Below are 25,807 nucleotides of genomic sequence, written 5' to 3'. Positions count from 1 at the left end.
CTATCATATTATTTGATAATTTTATATAAAAATAAATAAATATTTAATAAACATATAATTATAGCCATTATATAAATTTATATAAATTATGTATATATTATTAGTACATATACAATATATATTATAGTAGATTTATTAAATATTTATTTTCTAGAAAATATTCAATAATTATAAACTAAACAAAATTTAATATTATTTGAAAATATTAATAAAAAAAATATTAAATGAAAATATTTTACACCTGTTTTTATTTAGTTATTAGTTATACAATTTTAAATATATATAAATAAATAAATAAATAAATAAATAAATATATATATATATATATATATATATATTGTAAATACAGTTTATCTTAGGTATAAAGTCTAATACTAGACATATAACAACATTAAGAGTGTATTTAAAATATAAACATTAAAATAAAAATTATCGCTATTTATATTTATATAAATTTTTGATATTATAAACTTTAATAATAATAATAATAAGGAACCCATTTGTTTTTATCTAAAAAGTAAATCAACAAATAATTACAAATAATATACAGTAAATATATTTTCATATAAAGTGCCCAATATTTTTAGCTTATGTATCAAACACTGATGATAACAACAACAACAACAACAACAACAACAATATTAAAATAGGAAATACCGGTTTTTTTTATTTAAAAAAAACTAATAGATTGAAATGGTATTATAGTTTATGCTATGGGGATGTCTACCACCAAAAATAATTTGTAAAATAGGATAACAGCACCACTACATCATCGCCAGTGAGGTAATAACCTGAACACTATTTAGGTCACTGTTATGTTATGACTCTCTCTCTCTCTCTCTCTCTCTCTCTCTCTCTCTCTCTCTCTCTCTCTCTCTCTCTCTCTCTCTCTCTCTCTCTCTCTTTCTGTATTCTAAAAATACAACAAATAGTTGTCTCTAAACTCCTGTTCCCCTAAACCTAATATTACTGTGAACTGAATGAATGAATGGATTGACAATCAGTTTCTTATGTTATTTAACTATTATAATATACTGTATATATAAAAATATATGTGATATGAAACCACGTATACAACTGTTTTATTTATTTTGTTGAGTTATGATAAATATATATTATAGTTATAACTATTATTAGTGTGAAAAATCATATATATATATATATTCAAATAAACTGTATATTAAACAGTTATGTCCGACAAAATAAAGATAGCCATTATAGGTGCGGGTGCTTCCGGTGCTACGGCTTGTAAAGCCTGTCTGGAAGAGGGTTTCGATGTTGTCGTCTACGAGAGGACAACATATACGGGTGGTCTGTGGCGATACCGGGAGGACGTTGTCGACGGTGTGGCCTCAGTGGCCAAAAGTACTATTATTAACTCGAGTAAAGAGATGTCCGCTTTTTCCGACTTTCCACCGCCGGCTGACTTTCCTAACTATATGCACAATACAAAAATGGTTAGTAATATATATATATAACAAAAATGTTGATAAAAATATAATTATTATTATTATTTATATCTAATTATAAAATGTTAACACTTTTTTAAATATATAAATTTTAGTTAGAGTTAGTTAAATAAACTATTTTAATTTTTATTTTTTTTTATAAATTATTATTATTATTATTTTTATTTATATCTAATAATAAATAATACATGTTAACAGTATTTTTTTAAATATAAATTTTAGTTAGTTAGTTAAATAAACTATTTAAACAATTTTTTATTTATATATTAATTATATCTAGAAAATATAATAACTTTACTAATTAAGTATAAATAAAACTAAAATACTAATAAAAAAATTTAAAACAAACATTTAATTAATAAGATATTTTTATTTATAGTTTAGTTGTATATAAATTTATTTATCAAAACTAATTATTACAAAAAAAAACATTGAGTTATTTCATTATTTATTTATAATTAACAAATACATGTTATTTTTTAAAAATGAAAATATTTTTTTTTCAAAAATAACAAAAACAATAATAACTAAAATAACAATAAGTGCTGTAATTGTTATTTATTTTTTATTTATTTATAATTTTTTAGGTAAAATATTTTGATTTATACGGCGAGACGTTTGGCTACGAAAAGTATGTAAAATTTAGACACGAAGTCATCCGATTGGAGCCAAACGGCGACTACGAGAGCACCGGTAGATGGAAGCTAACAGTTCGGGACAACAACAACAACAATAGCAGCAGCAGTGGACAGGTATTCAGTGAAGTGTTTGACGGTGTTATGGTATGTACTGGACATCACGTTCAGCCACTGGTACCGACGTTCAGGGATCAGCATCTGTTTGGCGGTCAGATATTGCACACACATTCATACAAAAAACCCGACGCTTATCATAATAAACGGGTAGTCGTAGTGGGAATCGGCAATTCAGGTGGCGATGCAGCCGTCGAACTGTCCTCAGTCGCCGATCAGGTATGTAGTAGTAGTAGTAGTAGTATAGCTGTTAGTTTGTTAGAGCACTAGTAGTTTTGATTTTTTTTTTAAAGATACCCGTCCCTTTTTAATTACCAATTAGACTTTTTCTGGCAATTAGTACCACTTTTATTGCATTGCTTATAATCACTACAATCACTACACTTACTATTATTATTATTATTGCTGTAATTTTTTGAAAACTTTTGTTGTTGTTGGCTATTGTTGTTATTATTGTTGAAATTATTTTGATATTTATTATTACTATTAGTCGACAAACTATTAAATTTGTTGCTATTATTTGATGACATTTTTTTAATTTTTTTTAATGACTTACTTATACAAACACAACTAAATAATAGTTAAAAATAATTAGTTTTTTTAAATACTACTAATAATTATAATGTTTTTCTTTTAATAACACTTTTTTAAATAAAAAATTATATTTATTTTTTACATTATATTGTCATTTATTAGTGACATTGTATAGCAATCATATGTTAAAATAAAAATGTCTTATACTGTATAATATAATACAGTATACAGTAGTTTATTATACAATAGTTATACACTAATAAGTTATATATAGATTTTTTTTTATATATATATATTTACTTTATATACTTTATGCTATTATATATAGATATAGATATATATTACATGTATTCAGTCACGTAATACTTTTTTTTTATATATATATATAATTATTATGTAAAAACATGTTTAAAAAATTATTTAAAAAAATGTTTGAAAACTTTCTATACAATATATATACTGTATATATAGTAATATGATTTTAAGGTTGTTAAACAACTTTTTTTTAAAAAAAAATTACTAAAATTTTCTATTAAAATATTTTTGTTTAATAGAAAAACTATTAAATAAATATTATACCCCAAAAAATAAAATAAATGTCAATGATATATAAATAATTAGTTTAATTTAAATTTAATTACATAATAATAATTTATAAATCAATCAAAAAATATAGTGAAAATTATTTACAAATACTTACACAAAAAAAAATACTTACAATAACTATAACTAATTTTTTTTTAAAAATAACATTAAAACAAACAAACAAACAAAAATATGTAATTTTTTTTAAATTGAAAATTTTATTTATATGTGTGGACAGGTATATCTATCCACTAGACGGGGCACATGGATGGTCCATAGGGTCGGCCCTAATGGCAAACCGTTTGACAGTTGTTTTATACGCCGGTATATCAACTTTTTCATGAATTATATGCCCTATTCGTTGATCTGTTCGATAGCCGAATCGTATATCAATAGCCGATTCAATCATAGAGACTATCAATTGAAACCCGATCACCGAATACTGTCCCAACATATTATGGTCAACGATTCACTACCTAATCGTATACTGTCGGGCACTGTTACCGTCAAGTGCGATATCGACCGGTTTACACAAACTGGTGTTATATTTAAAGGTTTTTTTTTGATTTTTTTTTAAACAATTTATATATATATATATATTGTATATGTATAACATAAGGGTTACGAAAGGTTTTCGATTTCAGGGGGGGGTAGTATATGGGATGGGGGTAAAATTGAAAAAATCTTGAAAAAGCTATAGGAGGGGTTAATTAAATACCCAGTAAATTCCCTATAAATTCACACTAAATTCCCACTAAATTCCCACTAAATTCTCACTAAATTCCCACTAAACTCAGACTAAATTCCCACTAAATTCCCACTAAATTCCCACTAAATTCCCACTAAATTCCCACTAAATTCCCACTAAATTCCCACTAAACTCAGACTAAAATTTAGTGGGAATTTAATGGGAATTTAGTATGAGTTTAGTGAGAATTTAGTGGGAATTTAGTGGTAATTTATTAGGAATTTATTCAAATTTGACAAAAATTGTAATTTAAAAATATAATAAAAAATATTCACCCCCCCCCCTATACCCCAAGCTATTTCGAGTTTTTTTTTTGCAATTTTACCCCCCCCCCCATCACACTATAATAATAATAATAGTAATACCATTGTATTTAAACACATGTTATATTATAAGTGAATTATTATTTTCAGGCGATACCCGCGAAACTCCGTGCGATGTCGTACTATTGGCCACTGGCTATCGGGTGTCGTTTCCGTTCATATCGCAGGAACTGATTCCTACCGCCAAAAATCACGTCCAACTCTATAAATATGTTTTCCCGGCCCGACTGTCGCATCCGAAAACACTGGCCTTCATATCGCTGGCTCAGCCAATCGGTGCACTGTTACCGATCGGCGAACTACAGAGCCGATGGTTTGCCCAATTGATGGCCAACAAACTGCGGCTGCCGTCCAGTGAGCAGATGTTTGCCGATATCGATAAAAAACGCGAGTTTATGAAACGATTTTACGAAAGCGATAGACATACCATTCAAGTCGATTGGATTAACTTTATGGACGAATTGGCCGCCGAAGTGGGAGTCCGGCCACAGATATGGAAGTATTTGTTTACTGATCCCGAACTGTGGCTGACATTGGCTTTTGGACCGTCCCTGTCCTACCAGTACAGACTGGAAGGTATGTGATTTTTTTTTCGGGTGGGGGAGGGGTTTGAAAAACAGTATTATTTAAATTAATTATTTTTTTTGTCAAATCGTTAGGCCCTCACTCATGGCCCGGTGCTCGCGATGCCATAATGACTGTTCACAAGCGTATAGGAGCCCCACTTAAGACCAGACAACCCCTTAACCGGCAAAAGTTTATGGGTTTTAAAAGTTTGCATTCATTGAAACGATTGATAGGACTATTGTTTTTCATGATTTTTGCTTATTTACTAAACTTTTTGTTTTAATTTTTTGTTTTGTTTTAAATTTTATAATTATTTTTTTTACTTTACTTTAAAGTCTCATTTGATTTTTTATTTTTTATGTGAAATTTTATTTTTTATAAAAATTAGTTAATGATAATGACATAAATAATAATAATTAATATAATAAATGTTGTATTCATATTAAATTGTTTTTTTTATAATTTAAAATAAATATAATTTTATTTTTAGTTATTATGTGATGTAGTGTTTTTTAATAAAATAAAATATTTTTAATATTAATTTTAACGTTATTTTAAACTATAACAATTATGATTAATTTTATTTTTTATTTTATAATTTTTACATTTTCTATAATTATAAATTATCATAATATATATATACTTTAATTACATTTACTAAAAATTATAGTAATTTTCAATATTTATTTAATGATAACTAACCTAATTTATAATAAATTATTTTTTGCAAATTTTTATTAGATATTACTATTAGATATTTAAGATTTTATTTTCTAGGATTTATTATAAAATAATAATAATTAAAAAAAAAATCTAAAATCTAATTAATATATTATGTGTTCAAAATAATCAAATATAATAGATCTTGTTAATTTTGTTATTTATTTTTATAATTTTATTAAACAAATAATAAAAAAAAATTAACACATTATAAACAACAATACTTATTACAAATATTATTGAATTGAATTATTATTGTTAGACTTATATTAAATATTTTCTACATTTATATAACTTAAATATAATACTAATTAAGAATAAATTATATAAATATTGAATTTTATGATAATATTAAAATCAATAATATTTTTTTATATAACTTGACTTTTCTATGAATATAATATATAAAAATACTTTGACGTTAAATAAAAAAAAATCATAAAATTACTAAATATATAACTATTAATAATGTTTATTGAAGTCAAAATAAACTTAAATATAATTAATATTATTATATATCACACTATTATAATACTATTTATTATTATTGAGAATAATAATTTATCTAAATTTAAATAAACTAATAAATCATTGATATATATATATATTTAGTCAAATAAATAAATACTAATTAAACTATTTATAAATATATAAATTTAGTTTACAGTTGTATTAATTTCAAAAAACTGTTATTAATTACTATTACTAGTATTATTATTAGTATTATTATTAGTATTATTATTATTAGTATTATTATAAGTATTATTATTAGTATTATTATTAGTATTATTATTCGTATTATTATTAGTATTATTATTAGTATTATTATTATTATTATTATTATTATTATTATTATTATTATTAGTATTATTATTAGTATTATTATTAGTATTATTATTATTAGTATTATTATTAGTATTATTATTAGTATTATTATTAGTATTATTATTAGTATTATTATTAGTATAATTATTATTATTATTATTTTTTTCCCCAATAATTATGGAATATTCTGATAAATTAATTAAACAAATAACCGGTTTTCGTGACCAACAACACAAACGGGACAAAGTATTAGGCATTGAATTATATCAACAATATATGAGACGTACAAATGTTTTTGTGACTAACGGTGCTGAGGACTACTTTGCCGGTATATATCCGAGGAACAGGCGTTTTGTAGCCTACTGTCAAAATCTGATACTATGGTTACATATAGTCAAATTTGCCTGTCTATCGTTAACACAAAACGCATATATTGACTATCTATTTGGCAATCAATTATATATATTTAATTTAGGCTATATATTGGAGATTTCAATATTGATATTTGCATTATTTTTTGCATCAGTGGGTAAATAATATTTTATTTATTTTATTTTTAAAAATAATTTATAATAATTAATATTTATTATCATTTAAAATTTTATATTATATTATATATATATGTTGTGTTAAATTTAGTAATTTTAAATATTAAATTGTAAAGTTATAAAATAATATATATATATATATAATAATTAATATTTATTATCATTTAAAATTTTATATTATATTATATATATGTTGTGTTAAATTTAGTAATTTTAAATATATTAAATTGTAAAGTTATAAAATAATAATGTATATATATATATAAATTTATAATAATTAATATTTATTATCATTTAAAATTTTATATTAATATTTATATATATATATATTAATTTATTATTTTATTAGTTATAAATATTAATTATTTATTAATAATAGTTCAATATATAGATATATGATATTATATATGTTGTGTTAAATTTAAAAGAAAATATAATAATAAAATAATAATGAATATATTTAAATTTTTTTATAAAAAAAAACAAATTATCCAGGTACTTATTTATTATATAAGGAACATGGTAAAAATGCTAAATACTATTATCTATTTCATATGCTTGAAAAACAATCAAGCTTAAATTTGACACCCATTGATCTGGCTTATTTTACCAAACATTGTATGCTATTTTCCAAATATATTATCGCAATTATTGAATTAGGAAAATATGGTTTCTATTTTCTAAATACAATTATCGTTATAATTATGTGTATTTTATATTTTATTAATACTAGTAATGATAATAATAATGATAATAATAGTTTATATAATAAGTTAGAGTATCTAATATTGTTGATGGTTTGGTGGGCACTGGGATGCAATGCCATACGTACAGTATTTGCATTGATGTTGACTACATATTTCTATATCTATATTGTATCACTATATTTACAATTAAGATTTAGGCAAACATATCGACAAATTAATTTAGCTGACAGTTTAGGTAATTTTAATTAATTTTAATTAATATTAATTAGTTTTTATTTATTAAAATTAATTATTTATATATTATATTTATAAAAATTAATTAGTTATTATATTATATTTATTACGATTAATTAGGTATTATATTTTATTTATTAAAATTAATTGGTTATTATATTATATTTATAAAAATTAATTATTTATAAATTATATTTATAAAAATTAATTAGTTATTATATTATATTTATTACGATTAATTAGGTATTATATTTTATTTATTAAAATTAATTATTTATATATTATATTTATAAAAATAAATTAGTTATTATATTATATTTATTACGATTAATTAGGTATTATATTTTATTTATTAAAATTAATTGGTTATTATATTATATTTATAAAAATTAATTAGTTATTATATTATATTTATTACGATTAATTAGTTATTATATTTTATTTATTATAATTAATTATTTATATATTATAATTATAAAATTAATTATTATTATGCTTATATTATAATTATAAAAATTATTTATTTATATATTATATTTATAAAATTAATTATTATTAGTATATTATATTTATAAAAATTAAGTATTATTAGTATATTATATTTATAAAAATTAATTATTATTAGTATATTATATTTATAAAATTTAATTTTTCAATCAATTAATTTTTTTAAAATAATTATGATATTCTTAATTTAATTTTTTTTAAATAGTTTTTAATATTAGACTCTATAAACAAATTGTCGATCACAACCAAATCGCCAAAATAACCGAAGATATCAATTCATGGCTCCGGGATATATTGATTTGGTTTTACTATATATTCATACCTGTACTGGATTTTGCCATAATATTCATTATCTATGGAAACGATCTACTATTGAAATATCCAGTATTGATACTAATCATTATAATCAGTCTAAACATGTTGTTTGTCAATCATCTATTGGTTAGTATAGGCAGAGAATCGCATAAACCCTATGTTTGGATGTCCGGACTGTTGGCCCGCAATCCGAGGCTAATGTAACCGGCCGTGCGGTTCAAAACCGCCAGATTTTGTGAACTACTAAGCGGTTCGTTGATCGGTATCTATTGCGGGAAATTGTTTCCGTTTACCAATTATTCAATACTACTGTTGGGCGTCAATTGTGTCCTACAGTTTACATTGTATATTAAATTTGTTAATTAAATTTATATATTTGTAAAATAAAAAATATGTTTTTTTTTGTTGGTATAATATAAATAATAAAAATAAAACAATACTAATAAATAAGGAAATTATAAATTTATTATTATTATTAGAAATATTTAAGTAGCTTATAATTTTTGTATGTATATTATTTTTTTATTAGTCTATTAAATAATTGATTTAAAAAAAAAATTTAGATTAAATATAATCACATTATTAATAGTCAATAGAAATAAATTGATTTTTTTTAGTAAAATTTTTAATTATTCAACAAACAAAAATTGTCAATTTATATTTACTATGTTTATAAGTATAGTAATTTTTAAACCAAATAAATGTTTAAAAAAAATTTTGAAAATTTTTTCTATGAGTGAGTACATGCATATTATATAATAAAACTTTTTTTTTATTAATTTTTTTTTATTTTCTTATTATATATAGGAATATAATACTGTAAAAAAATCATAATATAGTTTTTATAATTGTATTAATAAAAAAAAATATTTGTGCTTTTATTTTGACAATTTTACATTAGCTTTGTGTTCATAATAAGTAAATTAATTGTAATAACTATATGTTTGAATTTATTGGATATTTAATTAAATTATAAAATAATATATTAATTAACTTCTATGTCTATAAAACTGTTAGCTAAAAGTAACAGCTGTCCAGTCTATTACTTGCATTAATTTAAAGTGATTTATTTTGTGGCTATTTATGAGTTTACTAACTATAGATAGCTAAGTGTATTTTATAGATTTTTTTTCACTATAAAATTATATTTTCTTATATAGAAATATTATACTGTAAAAAAAAGTCTTAATATAATTTTTATAATTGTATTAATAAAAAAAAATATTTGTGTTTTTATTTTAACAATTTTACATTAGCTTTGGTTCATAATAAGTAAATTAAATTGTATGACTATATGTTTGAATTTATTTGAGGCATTTAAATGTTTTAATATAGAAATGTATAATTATATTTATATATTGTTTTTTTTAAATTTATATATATTGTTATATAGAATATTATGTTTTAAAAATCATAATATAGTTTATAATTATATTGTATTATTCACTATTAGGTTTATTTTCATAATATGTAAAACAATATTTTTGGATTTTATTGAATATTTAATTAAGTGTTAATAAAATATTAATTATAACTTCTATGTCTATATAAAAATTTTATAATAAAAAACTAAATCATATGTTGTGTTTTTTTTTATAAAAAAAAAAATACATTAGAAACCAATTTTCCCAATAGAAATGTTTAAATATATACAAATATATTATTTAATATATAAATATATATTAATTCATTTAAACATTTCTATTACTTTCAAAATTGCTTTCTATTGTATTTATGAATATATATATATAAAATACATAATTAATTGATTTTATTTTCAATGAAATTATACTGAATTTCATATTTCTCATACTATTTACTGTCTCATAATCAGGGTTAGGCATGTTTTTAAAAAAAATATCTAGGAGGGGGAGGGGCAGGGATTTTTATGCATTTTTTTAACTATAATTTTTTAAAAGTTGTGAAAATATAAAAAGATTTTTAAAAAAAAATTCCTAAAAAAGTTAAATATTATTTTTTTATATAAAATATAAATAATAAAATATTTAATTTTAAACTTGCCTTTCGACTACCCATGATCTATAGAGTGGGGGGGGGGTTAGAAGGACTTAACCCCACATACCCCCCATAGATAGCAACCATTACTTTAATAGGAATAATAAATAAAATACATAATAATATTATATAATTAAGTTTTCTCTATAATACTGTCTATTTTTTAGAATTATAATATTTTTTTACAATAGAAATATATATACTGTATAATAATATAATAAAAAAAATACATAATTAATTGATTTTTTATTTGAATGTTGTATTTATTGTAAGGTTTTTTTTTATTTGTTGTATAAATTAATATAATATTTATAATCTAATATATATAGTCTATTATATAGTATCTAATTATACAATGGCAATGATTAAGATAAATAAAATAATCGACAAATTATTATATTTGTTAACCGGTTTTAGTGATGACCAACACATCGACGGTAAAGTGTTGGGCATTGAATTGTTTCAGCGATACATACGAAACAAAACACTATTAGTAGCCAACAGTACTGATGACTATTTTAACGGCATATTTAGCCGAAAACGTCGTTTCATTGCTTACCTGCAGATGATTATTGTATGGATACATGTCATCAAATTTTTTGTTTTATTTCTAGATAAAGACAATAGACTGGATTTTTTATTAGTAAATCAATTTTTTATTATTAACAAAAAACACATTTGGGAATTGGTTTTAGCAATGCTTGACTTATTAATAGCTATTATGGGTAAGATTAAAAAATAGTTAATAATATATATATATATATACTGTATATAAGTAAATATATATAAGTATATATATATAAAACTTTATATATAAGTAAATAAGTATATATATATATATAAAAAACTTTATATACAGTATGTTTCAAAACAATCTGGTACATGTTTGAGATTGAATATCTTAAAAACTACTAAATAAATTTTAATAAAAATTTGTTTAAATATGAATAATATAGTCAAGATTATAATAAAATTATAAAAATAAATAAATATCTAAAAATTAAAGTTATATATTTAATTAACTAAAAAAGTTAGTAAAAAATGGCAAAAATTAGAAAACTTTATACTTGAAAAATTCTTAATAACTATTGATTTAATTATTTCTTTTGATTGTGTTATTACACAGTTAGTGACAGCTAATTATTATATAATTGAAAAATTAAAATTTACATTAAAATACAATAATTGATCAAAAATCATTATATGACCAGATTTTAAAAAAATTTATTAAATGTACTTAAAATGTTTTTATGAAAATTAAATGATGACCCCCATTATTTTATAAGATTGGTTAACATAATGTTTAGTCATATGAATGCTGTCCGATTTTCTGGTGTCGATCAAACTGAATATAAAGTCTAAATAACAAACTTTTTATATATTTATTTACTACATAATTAATATATAATTTTTATAAAATATTATTAATTTATTATAAACTAAAGTATATAGCCTTTATTTATAAAAATTTTTATTAAAATTGATCTAGTAGTTTTTAAGATATTCAATCTCAAACCCGTACCAGATAGTTTTGAAATCAACTGTATATAAGTATCTATTTCATAAATATATATATACAGTATATATTGTATATAAAATGATAGTTAATATATATATATATATAATTTACTCATAAACTAGTTTAAATAAATTTTTTTATAATTTATTAACTTCAAGGTCTTTATTAGTATATATATTATTAACTAAATCAGATTGAAAAATTTAAAATCTAAATTTTTTTTAAACATCTAAAAAAATTTATTTATTTTTTTGCTAACTTTATATTCAAGGTACATATACGCTATACAATGAAAACATGGGTACTGGCAAATTTTATCAATTATATCGTAGACTTGAATATCAATCTAATTTGAAATTATATGGCAAACAATTGTTAAGATTTAACCGAAACTCACTATTTGTATCGAAATATGTGATAATTGCTGGCGAACTACTCCAATACGGTATAATTATTGGCGTAATTTTCTGGTCGATACTGATGTTAATCGTAGCCTACAATCAATGTTATATATCATTGATAATCGTATGGACAGTATTGGCAATTATCGGATCGCCTACTGTATCGGCAGTACTACTCAATGCACTCTACATTGTATATATTGTATCATTATATTTGACATTAAGATTTGATCAAGTTAATACAAAAATCATCAAAAATAATAAAAGTAATTTTTTAATAAATATATATATAGTATATATGTTTATTAATATAAATATATATATATAGTATATATGTTTATTAATATAAATATATATATATAGTACATATGTTTATTAATATAAATATATATATTTATATATTATAACTATAAAATAAAAAAATATATATATTTAAAATTAATAACTAAAACTAAAAACTATTTATTTGATATTTATTTTAATAACTATTTTAATTTTTTTTTAGTTAATTTAATATTTATAATTATTATTAATTATAAATATTTAGAAATAAACTTGTTAATTTTGATTTAATCTAGATATTTTTTTTTTTGATTTTAATCTAGATATTTTTATTTTTAAAAAAAATATATTATATATATATATATATATTAATTTAAGTATACAAACTTTAGTTATATAATTATATTTTTAAACTATTTTTTTAAATCGTTTTTTTAACTATTAAATTAAAATATTTTAGAATTAAACGTTAATTTAGACGAAATACTCTATGAATACAATAGCTGTCTATCATTGGTAACCGAAACTAACTCCTGGTTTAAAGATATCGTATTTGTTTATTACTATATATTTATACCCGGATTTGATTTTTGCTTAATTTTTATTATCTATGAGCCAAATATTATTATGAAGATTTTGGTTTCATTAATTTGTATTATTGTTTTTCTAAACATGTTTTTTGTCAACCATTTGTTGTGTGCGATCGGCATATCTGCACATAAATCCTATGGCTATCTATCCGGACAGTTAGCCCGCAATCAACGGTTGCTTTTGCGTAGACAGCGACTGAAATTGGGTCGACTCTGTGAACTACTAAGCGGTCCATTGATTGGCATTTATTGTTTGGATTTATTTCCATTTACTTACTATGAGTTTTACCTATTGATAGCTAACTGTTTTTGTCAGTTTACACTGTTTCTTGGTTTTGTTATATAGTTTTTTAGTAAAATTTGAATTTATAACTAATTTATTTTTTTTTCAATATTAAAATTAATTATTAATAAAATTAATCCATATTATTTTTATTTGAGCAATATTTTACAACAACTACAACAATCAATATTTAAATATTATTATTCTATATATACATGTAAAAATAATTATAATTTGTAATAATTATATTTTTATCATATCATAGAATTACTATTGTTATATTAATTTTTTTTAATACAATAATTACTACCATATAATTTATAATTTGTTTATTTTTTAATACTAGTAATAATATTATTTATGAATAATTTTTTATATTATAAGTTTATATATATATATTTAAGTTTTTAGTTATGTCTTAATTAATTTTTAGTTTACATTTAACTAATATTATGTATAATTATCTCTATAATTAACTAATCAGTTTATAGATTTTATAATTTCTAATTATAGTTATTAATGTTATTATTAATTATTTTCTTATATTTAATATATTTATTTATTTAGAAAAAAATTTATTTTATTTTTTTAAGTTTATAAAACTATAAGTATTAATGTACCTTAGACAGCGACTAGAAATTGGGTCGACTCTGTGAACTACTAAGCGGTCCATTGATTGGCATTTATTGTTTGGATTTATTTCCGTTTACTAACTATGAGTTCTACTTATTGATAGCTAACTGTGCCCTACAGTTCACACTGTTTCTAAGTTTTGTTATATAATAAAATTATTACTAACATTTAATTTTATAGCTTATGTTATTTATTTTATAATACTAGAAATAGTATTATTTTTATTTGAATAATTTCATATATATATATATATATATATATATAAGTTATTTGTTATATTTAAATAGCTAATATATTATGTATGTATATATTTTATTATTAGTCTATTAAATAATTGATTATTTTTTTATAAATTCATAGATTAGATTCAATTATTTTATATGAAAAATATATTTATTTTGTATGTTTGTTATTGTATTCTATTCACTATTAGATATTCACAATAAGTCATATGTATTACTACTATATGTTTTAATTTATTGAATATTCAATTAAATGTTAATAAAATATTTATAATAACTATTAATGTCTATATAAAATTGTCAAAACCCAAAGTTATTAACTTATAATTAAAAAATCAATTATAAATTATTTTTTTTTATAAATATAATAGGGAAAAAAATTTCCAATAAAAATGTTTAAATATATAATAATAAAAAAATACATAATTAATTGATTTTATTTGAATGTTATATTATTCATTATAAGTTTATTGTATAAATAAATATAATATTTGATAATTAATTATAATGTTTTAGTGTTTGTAATAATGTCAATGAATAAGATTATCGACAAATTATTATATTTGTTAATCGGTTTCAATGACAGCCAACACATTAGGGGTAAAGTGTTTGGCATTGAATTGTTTAGGAAATACTTGAAAAATAAAACACTATTAGTAGCCAACAGTACTGATGACTACTTTAACGGTATATTTAGCCTAAAACGTCGTTTAGTTGCTTACATACAAATGATTATTGTATGGATACATGTCATCAAATTTTTAGTTTTGTTTTTGGACAAAGACGATAGACTGGATTTTTTATTAGTCAATCCAATGTTTTTTATAAACAAAAAACATATTTGGGAATTGATTATAGCAATGATTGACTTATTAATAGCTATTATAGGTAATAATTATAAAATTAGTTAATATACAATTTATGACACTTTAACTGTTTAAATTTGCAGTAATATTATGTAATGATTTAGCCAAGGTACTTTTTTTAACTTAATTAATATTTGGCAACTGTATACTAAGTTACCTTGCTTAGCTAAGAGTAATAGTTAATATATACATATATATATATATAAATATATAAAAAAAAACATTGGAACTGATCTAGTCTAATTTATCATTATAAACTTAATTAGATAATTAATTCTAAAATTTTTGATTATTTGTTACAGTCTAATCACATAAATAATATATATTTATATATATATATATATATATATATTGTTATATATAAACTAATTGACTAAATTTGAGATTTAATTAAATTGCATCTATCTAAATCATATCTAAATTTTAATAATTTTAAAAATTTTTAATGAAATTTTTATAAATAATAAAATATAATTTATTTTCCTAACATTTTAATCTACTAGGTACATATGTGCTATACAAAGAAAACAATGGTACTGGCAAATTTTATAATCTATATCATAGACTTGAAAATCAATTAAATTTACAATTATATGGCAAACAATTGATTAGATTTAACCGAAACTCGTTGTTTGTATCAAAATATGCGATAATTTCAGGCCAACTACTCGAATACGGTATAATTATTGCCGTAATTTTCTGGTCAATATTGATGTTAATCGTAGCCAACGATCGATGCTATAAATCAATGATAATCTTATGGATAGTATTGGTTATAATAGGATCGCGTATTATGTCTGCAGTATTACTTAATGCTCTCTATTTTGTTTATATTGTGTCACTGTATTTAACATTAAGATTTGATCAAGTTAACTCGAAAATTATCAAAAATGATAAAAGTAATTAAATAAATTAATTAAACAAGCCTGAAATTTTGATTTATATTTATATATATATTCAATATATTGAATATATTGATATATATTTGTATATATTTTAAATTATTTATTATTATTTTTTAATAAAAATATTTAGAGCTAAACATCAATCTAAACGAAATACTCAATGAATACAATAGCTGTGTATCACTGGTAGCCGAAACTAACTCCTGGTTTAAAGATATCGTATTTATTTATTACTATATATTTATACCTGAATTTGATTTTTGCTTAATTTTTGTTATCTATGAGCCGAATATTATTTTGAAAATTTTAGTTTCATTACTTTGTATTATTTTTTTCATAAACTTGTTTTACATCAACCATTTGTTGTGTTTGATTGGCATATCTGCACATAAATCCTGTGGCTCTTTATCGGGACAGTTAGCCCGCAATCAACGGGTGCTGTCTCGGACACAGCGACTGAAATTGGGTCGACTCTGTGAACTACTAAGCGGTCCATTGATTGGCATTTATTGTTGGGATTTATTTCCGTTTACTTACTATGAGTTTTATTTATTGATAGCCAACTGTTTTTGTCAGTTTACACTATTTCTCAGTTTTGTTATATAATTTTTTTTCTAAAAAACTATCTAGGTACTTATTTATTGTATAAGGAACATGGTAAAAATGCTAAATACTTGAGCAGATTTTGTGAACTACTAAGCGGTTTGTTGATCGGTATCTATTGCGGGAAATTGTTTCCGTTTACTAACTATTCAATAGTACTATTGGTTGTCAATTGTGTCCTATAGTTTACATTATATATTAGATTTGTTAATTAAATTTATATTTGCAAATAAAAAATATGTTTGTTTTTTTTTTTTGGTATAATATAAATAATAAAAATAAAACAATACTAATAAATAAGGAAATTATAAATTATTATTATTGTTGTTATAAACCAAATAAATGTTTATAAAATTTAAAAACATTTTTTTTATGAGTAACTACATTCATATTATATAATAAATATATTTATTAAAATTTTTTATATATATAAAATTATATATACTAGTATAGGAATATAATACTCTAAAAATCATAATATAGTTTTATAATTGTATAATAATAAAAAAATATATTTGTTTTTTTATTTTAACAATTTCATATTAGCTTACAACTAATATATTGAATGTTTGAATCTATTGGATATTTAATATAATTAACTATAAATAAAATTTTAATTAACTTATATGTCTATAAAACTTATATTTGATAATTGACTTTAATAGAAAAAAATCAATTATAAATACAATTGAAAGCAATTTTCATAAATAAAATTTTTTATTAATATATATATATATATGTAATAAAAAAATACATAATTAAATGATTTTTATTTGAAGTAAAGTTAAACGTAATTTTATATCTCTTATATTATAATTGTTAGAAAAAGTTTGAATACTTATTAATTAATAAAAAATAAGTTGTATTTTTTTATACTAAGTTTATTGAATAATGTCAATGAATAAGATAATCGACAAATTATTATATTTGTTAACCGGTTTTAGTGATGACCAACACATCGACGGTAAAGTGTTGGGCATTGAATTGTTTCAGCGATACATACGAAACAAAACACTATTAGTAGCCAACAGTACTGATGACTACTTTATGGGTATATTTAGCCGAAAGCGTCGTATCATTGCTTACCTGCAGATTATGATTGTATGGATACATGTCTTGAAATTATCAGTTTTATTTCTAGACAAAGACGATAGACTGGATTTTTTATTAGTAAATCAATTGTTTTTTATAAACAAAAAACACATTTGGGAATTGGTTACAGTAATGCTTGACTTATTAATAGCTATTATGGGTAAGATTATTTAATATGATATAATATGTTAATATGATATATATATATACATAATATATATATACATATAGTATACATAATATATATATATATATATATATATAATATACATAATATATATATACATATAATATACATAATATATATATACATATAATATACATAATATATATATATATATACATAAATGTATATATATATCAATAATACTTTATTCATAAATTAAGTTTTAAAAACTTTGAATTTATTAATTTACACTATACAAAATCATATGTAAATTTTAAAAATTACTAAAAGATTACTAAAAATAGTTAATATTTAATAATTTAAAAAAAAATTAAAACCTAACAATTTTTCCAAACTTTATATTTATAGATATTATGAGTAAGATTACTAAGAAAAAGTAGTTAATATACAGTATAATACTAATATATAAACTATTTGAATAAAATTTTAATTAATATGAATCTATTTCTAAATTTTATAATCAAGGTACATATGTGCTATACAAAGAAAACAATGGTACTGGCACATTTTATAATCTATATCATAGACTTGAATGGCAATCAAGTTTGAAATTATATGGCAAACAATTTAATAGATTTAACCGAAACTCACTATTTGTATCAAAATATGTGATAATTGTTGGCGAACTACTAAAATACGGTATAATTATTAGTATAATTTTCTGGTCGATAGTTATGCTAATCGTAGCCTACGATCGATGCTATAAATCAATGATAATCTTATGGATATTATTGGGTATTTCCGCTTCAAATACTATATCGGCAGTACTACTCAATTGTTTCTATTGTGTATATATTGTATCACTATATTTGACATTAAGATTTGACCAGGTTAACACAAAAATCAACAAAAATGATAAAAGTAATTATATTTAAAATAAAAAATTAATTAATTAAATTGATTTTAATCTAAATAAATAAGCTTGAAATTTTGAATTTAATTAACTATTTTAAATTATTTATTATTTTTTGAATTATAATTATTCAGAACTATTAACTTATTAGAAATTTAGAATTAACTATTTATTTTTAATTATTTTAAATTATTAATTATTTTTTTTAATAATAAATATCTAGAAATAAAAGTCAATTTAAACGAAATACTCAATGAATACAATAGCTGTGTATTATTGGTAACCGAAACTAACTCCTGGTTTAAACAAATCGTATTTTTTTATTACTATATATTTATACCCGGATTTGATTTTTGCTTAATATTTCTTATCTATGAACCAAATATTATTTTGAAAATTTTGATGGCATTACTAGCAATTGCTTTCCTTATAAACATGTTTATAACCATTTGTTGTGTGCGATCGGCATATCTGCACATAAATCCTATGGCTCTCTGTCGGGACAGTTAGCCCGCAATCAACGGTTACTATCGCTTAGACAGCGACTGAAATTGGGTCGACTCTGTGAACTACTAAGCGGTCCATTGATTGGCATTTATTGTTGGGATTTATTTCCGTTTACTAACTATGAGTTCTACCTATTGATAGCTAACTGTTTTTGTCAGTTTACATTATTTCTCAGTTTTGTTATATAATAATTACTTGAATATAATTTATAGCTTATGTTATTATTTTTTAAAAATACTAAAAATAGTATTATTTTTATTTTAATAATTTTATATATATATTAGTTATTTGATATATTTAATTAGCTAATATTTTATGTATGTATATTAAAGTAATTGATATTTTTTTATTCATAGATTATATTCAATTATTTTATTATATTTATTTTATTAATGATCAAAAGAGAAATTAATTTATATTTTATTTATTTATTTTAGTTTTTATTGAATTTTTCTCATTCAATAAAAATTGTCTATAATTTATATGTTTATAAATATAATTTTTAAACAAAATAATTGTTTATAAAATTAAAAAAACTTTTCTATGAGTTAGTACATTCATATTATATAATTATATGTTAATTATTTAATAAAAGTTTTATTAAAATATATATATATATATATATATATAATTATAGGAATATAATACTCTAAAAATCATAATACAGATTTATATTTGTATTAATAAAATATATTTGTTTTTATTTTAACAATTTCATATTAGCTTTGTTCATTACTATATGTTTGAACTTATTGTATATTTAATTAACTATAAATAAAATAGTAATAAACTTATATGTCTATAAAATAAATTATTTGATTCATAATAAAAAAAAATTAATTACAAATACAATTGAAAGCAATTTTCATATATATAAATATATATTTATAAAATAAAATAAAAATACATAATTAATTGATTTTTATTTGAAGAAAAGTTAAACGTATTTTTATATTTCTTATATTATAATTGTCATAAAAAGTTTGAATACTTATTAAGTTATTATTAAGTTAGTGTTACCTTAGAAAATACCATAGAAAAAAAATTTCCAATAGAAATGTTTAAATATATAAAATACATAATTAATTGATTTTTTATTTGAATGTTGTATTCATTATAAGTTCATTGTATAAAAATAAATATAATATTTGATAACTAATTGTTTTTTTTTAAAAAAAAGTATTTGTATTATAATATAATGTCAATGAATAAGATAATCGATAAATTGTTATATTTGTTAACCGGTTTCAATGATGACCAACACATTGGGGGTAAAGTGTTGGTCATTGAATTGTTTCGGCGATACATACGAAACAAAACACTATTAGTAGCCAACAGTACTGATGACTACTTTCGGGGTATATTTAGCCGAAAACGTCGTATCATTGCTTACCTGCAGATTATGATTGTATGGATACATGTCTTGAAATTTTCCGTATTATTTCTAGACAAAGACCAGAGACTGGATTTTTTTATTAGTAAATCCATTGTTTATTATAAACAAAAAACACATTTGGGAATTGGTTTTAACAATGATTGACTTATTAATAGCTATTATGGGTATTATTATTAAAAAAAAATTATAGTTAATATATAATACTTTATTCATAAACTATAGTTAAATAAAAACTTTTTGAATTTATTAATTTATTAACATCTATCTAAATCATATAAAAAAATTTAAATCATAATATTTAAAAAAAATAAAATTTATTTTATTATCTTTATAATCAGGTACATATGCGCTATATAAATACGATATATATATATTTAATATAAAAAATAGTTATAATTTATTTATATATAGAAATATATTTTATATATAAATTAGTTGAATATATATCTAAATCATAATAAAAATAAAAATAAAAAGTTTTATAATTAGTTTATAAAAATAATAATTTTTTTTATAAAGTTTAAATAATTTAAAATATTCAAGGTACATATACGCTTTACAATGATAAACAATGGTACTGGCAAATTTTATAATCTATATCGTAGACTAGAAAATCAATACAATTTACAATTATATGGTAAACAATTTTTTTTTTTAGATTTTTTAGATAGAAATTTGTCTATTATTTTAAAAATTTGTCTTTTATTTTTTTTTGCCAACATTAGGTACATATGTGCTATACAAAGAAAACAATGGTACTGGCACATTTTATAATCTATATCATAGACTTGAATGGCAATCAAGTTTACAATTATATGGCAAACAATTTAATAGATTTAACCGAAACTCGTTGTTTGTATCGAAATATGCTATAATTGTTGGCCAACTACTAGAATACGGTATAATTATTGGCTTAATATTCTGGTCGATACTAATGTTAATCGTATCATACGATCGATGCTATAAATCAATGATAATCTTATGGATATTATTGTGTATTTCGGGATCGCGTACTATATCGGCAATACTTGTCGATTGTTTCTATTTTGTATATATTGTATCACTATATATATAACATTAAGATTTGATCAAGTTAATTTAAAGATCATTAAAAATGATAAAAGTAATCAATAAGTATATATAAAGTTATATATATATAGTTAAATCTATATATATATATATATACTGATAAAAGTAATTTTTTATTTTTAATAACTAAAATTATTTGTAAATATTTTTTTAAAAAATATAATAATTTTTTTACTATTAAATTAAAATATTTAGAACTAACAGTCAATTTAAACGAAATACTCTATGAATACAATAGCTGTGTATTATTAGTAACCGAAACTAACTCCTGGTTTAAAGATATTGTATTTATTTATTACTATATATTTATACCTGGATTTGATTTTTGCTTAATATTTGTTATCTATAAACCAAATATTATTTTGAAAATTTTGGTATGTAGTACTAAAGTAGTACTAATCATATTACATTACACTATACACTACTATACAAAATGCTATACCTATATGTAAAATAATTATAATTATTTAATAATAATCACTTTTCTAAAATTTTAATAATCATTTTATTATATATATATAAGAATTTAAGATAATTAAATAAATGAATTTTTACTTTAATTAATAATAAAAATATTAATACTAATATTTAATTATTACTTGTAAAACCAATGTATTGTTACATAATAACATATATCGAGAAAACAAAATTAACATGGAGATCACATAGATAGAAATTTCTTTTAGAAACTTTCTAGAAATTTCTTTATTATTTTATAAATTTCTCTTTTTTGCCAACACTAATTGATTGGCATTTATTGTTGGGATTTATTTCCGTTTACTAACTATGAGTTTTATTTATTGATAGCTAACTGTTTTTGTCAGTTTACACTGTTTCTCAGTTTTGTTATATAATAATTATTAACATATAGTTTATGTAATGTTAAACATATAATTTATAGCTTATGTTATTATTTTTATTTGAATAATTTCATATATATATATATATATATATATAAAGTTATTTAAGTAGTTTATAACTTTTGTATGTATATTTTTTATTAGTCTATTAAATAATTGATTTTTTTAAAGTTCATAGATTAGATATTATTACTTTATTAATGATCAATAAAGTAATTGATTTTATTTTAATTGAATTATAATCATTAAAAAACAAAAATTTCCAATTTATATGTTTACTATGTTTATAAATATAATAATTTTTTTAAGCAAATAAATGTTTATAAAATTGAAAAACTTTTCTATTAGTGAGTAAATGCATATTAAATAATAAAACATTTTTATTAAACTTTTTAAAAAATATATATTTAGGAATATAATATTGTAAATATTATAAAATGGTTTATATAATAATTAATGTATTAATAAAAAAAATATTTGTGTTTTTATTTTAAACAATTTTACATTCAGCTCTGATTTATAATAAGTAAGTTAATTGTATGACTATATATATATATATATTTGAATTTTATTAGATATATAAATTAATTATTATATTAAAAATATTAATTAATTTTTATTTATATAAAACTGTTACCTAAAAACAAACAACTGTCCAGTCTATAAATAATTCATTAATTATAATTATAGGAAAATTTTTTTGTTTGTTTGAAAAATCTTAATATAATTTTTTATAATTGTATTAATAAAAAAAAATATTTGTGTTTTTATTTTAAACAATTTTACATTCAGCTTTGATTTATAATAAGTAAATTAATTGTATGACTATATATATATATTTGAATTTTATTAGATATATAAATTAATTATAATATAAAAAATATTAATTAACTTCTATGTATATACAGTATAAAACTGTTACCTAAAAACAAACAGCTGTCCAGTCTATTAATAGCATTAATTATAGGAAAATTTTTATGTTTGTTTGTTTGCTAATTATTAAGTTTACAGTAATATAGATATAGATAGCTAACTGTATTTATCGATTTTTCCCTAAAAAATATATTTTCTTATATTTAGATATATTATATTGTAATAAAATCATAGTATTTTTTTTTAATAATATAATCTAAAAATAACAATAAATTATGCACCTATAAACTAAAAACATAAATTAGTATTTTTTAATTAGGTATTTATACTCATCCTAAAATCAAAAAAAAAAAACCTTGCTTAATCCTGATATATATATATGTAATAAAAATAACATAATTAATTTAATTTTAATTTGAAGTAAAATTAAACATAATTTTTTTTTATTAGTTTCTTATATTATAATTGTCATAAAAAGTTACTGAATACTCATTAAGTTATTATAATTAAGTTTTATTTTTTATTATATTAAGTTTATTAAAAAAAAAATTTAATGTCAATGAATAAGATAATCGACAAATTGTTATATTTGTTAACCGGTTTTCGTGTGGATGACGACCAACACATTAGGGGTAAAGTAGTGGGCATTGAATTGTTTCAGAAATATTTTTTAAGTAAAACAGTTTTAGTCGCCAACAGTACTGATGACTACTTTATGGGTATATTTAGCCGAAAACGTCGTTTCATTGCTTACCTGCAGATTATAATAGTATGGATACATGTCTTGAAATTTTCGGTTTTGTTTCTCAGTAAAGACCAGAGACTGGATTTTTTATTAGTAAATCCAATGTATTTTATGAACAAAAAACATATTTGGGAATTGGTTGTAGCAGTGGTTGATATGTTTATAGGTATTATAGGTAAGATTAAAAAATAGATAATATATATATATATACACTTTATATAAAAAAAGTTGTTAAAATGTTTAAATGTATTAATTATTTGTGTTATTAAATGTATTTTTTAACTTTATATTCAAGGTATCTATTGGTTATACAAAAAAAACAATGTTTAGTTTATATATATCAATATATATATATAGAAATATATATATATATATCAATATATTTATATTAATAAATATATATATATATATAAAAAAAATTTTAATTTTTAAAAATTAGTTGACATAAATTTAGCACTTAAAATTTTATTGCATCTTATTATTATTATTATTTTGCTAATTAAAATCTTATATATATATATATAAATTAAAATTTAAAAAAAAAATAATTAACATTTTATTTAATTAACATCAATTAATATTACCATTATCAAGGTACATATTTGTTATATAAAGAAAACATGGGTACTGGCAAATTTTATTATTTATATCGTAGACTTGAATTTGAATCCAATTTACAATTATATGGCAACCAATTGAATCAATTTAACAAAAATTGTCTATTATTTTCCAAATATATTATAATTTTAGGCGAATTACTTCAATACGGTATAATTATTTCCCAGATTTTTATGTCCCTGCTAATGCTTGTAATTGAACCTGATCAGTCAAATATATTATTGTTAATCGTATGGATAGTATTATAAATTTTTGTTGCCCGTACTGTATCAGCCGTGTTTCTCATATCATTTTATTATCTATATATTGTTTCCAAATATTTAACATTAAGATTTGACCAGGTTAACACAAAAATCATCAAAAATAATAAAAGTAATTATTTTTTATATATATATAATAAATAATTTAATTAA

The 25,807-nt window shown here is 20.1% G+C and overlaps 1 protein-coding gene across 1 annotated transcript; it reads left to right on the top strand.

Annotated features, from left to right (window-relative positions):
* The first annotated feature begins 578 nt into the window (after nucleotides 1–578).
* LOC128956700 (flavin-containing monooxygenase 5-like) lies at nucleotides 579–5,261 on the top strand. Its single transcript, XM_054302418.1, has 6 exons — nucleotides 579–783; nucleotides 1,189–1,457; nucleotides 2,057–2,440; nucleotides 3,579–3,894; nucleotides 4,502–4,987; nucleotides 5,071–5,261. Exons 2-6 carry the CDS (start codon nucleotides 1,191–1,193, stop codon nucleotides 5,259–5,261), a joined length of 1,644 nt encoding a protein of 547 aa, XP_054158393.1. The 5' UTR covers nucleotides 579–783; nucleotides 1,189–1,190.
* Nucleotides 5,262–25,807: the final 20,546 nt, after the last annotated feature.

Source organism: Oppia nitens, unplaced genomic scaffold, assembly GCF_028296485.1.
Source record: "Oppia nitens isolate AA-2021 unplaced genomic scaffold, nextdenovo-longstitch-racon4-pilon3 scaffold12_pilon_pilon_pilon, whole genome shotgun sequence".
Classification (NCBI taxonomy): Eukaryota; Metazoa; Arthropoda; class Arachnida; order Sarcoptiformes; family Oppiidae; genus Oppia; species Oppia nitens.
Note: the sequence above shows the minus strand (reverse complement) of the source record. Positions and strands in the feature narration are given on the sequence as shown.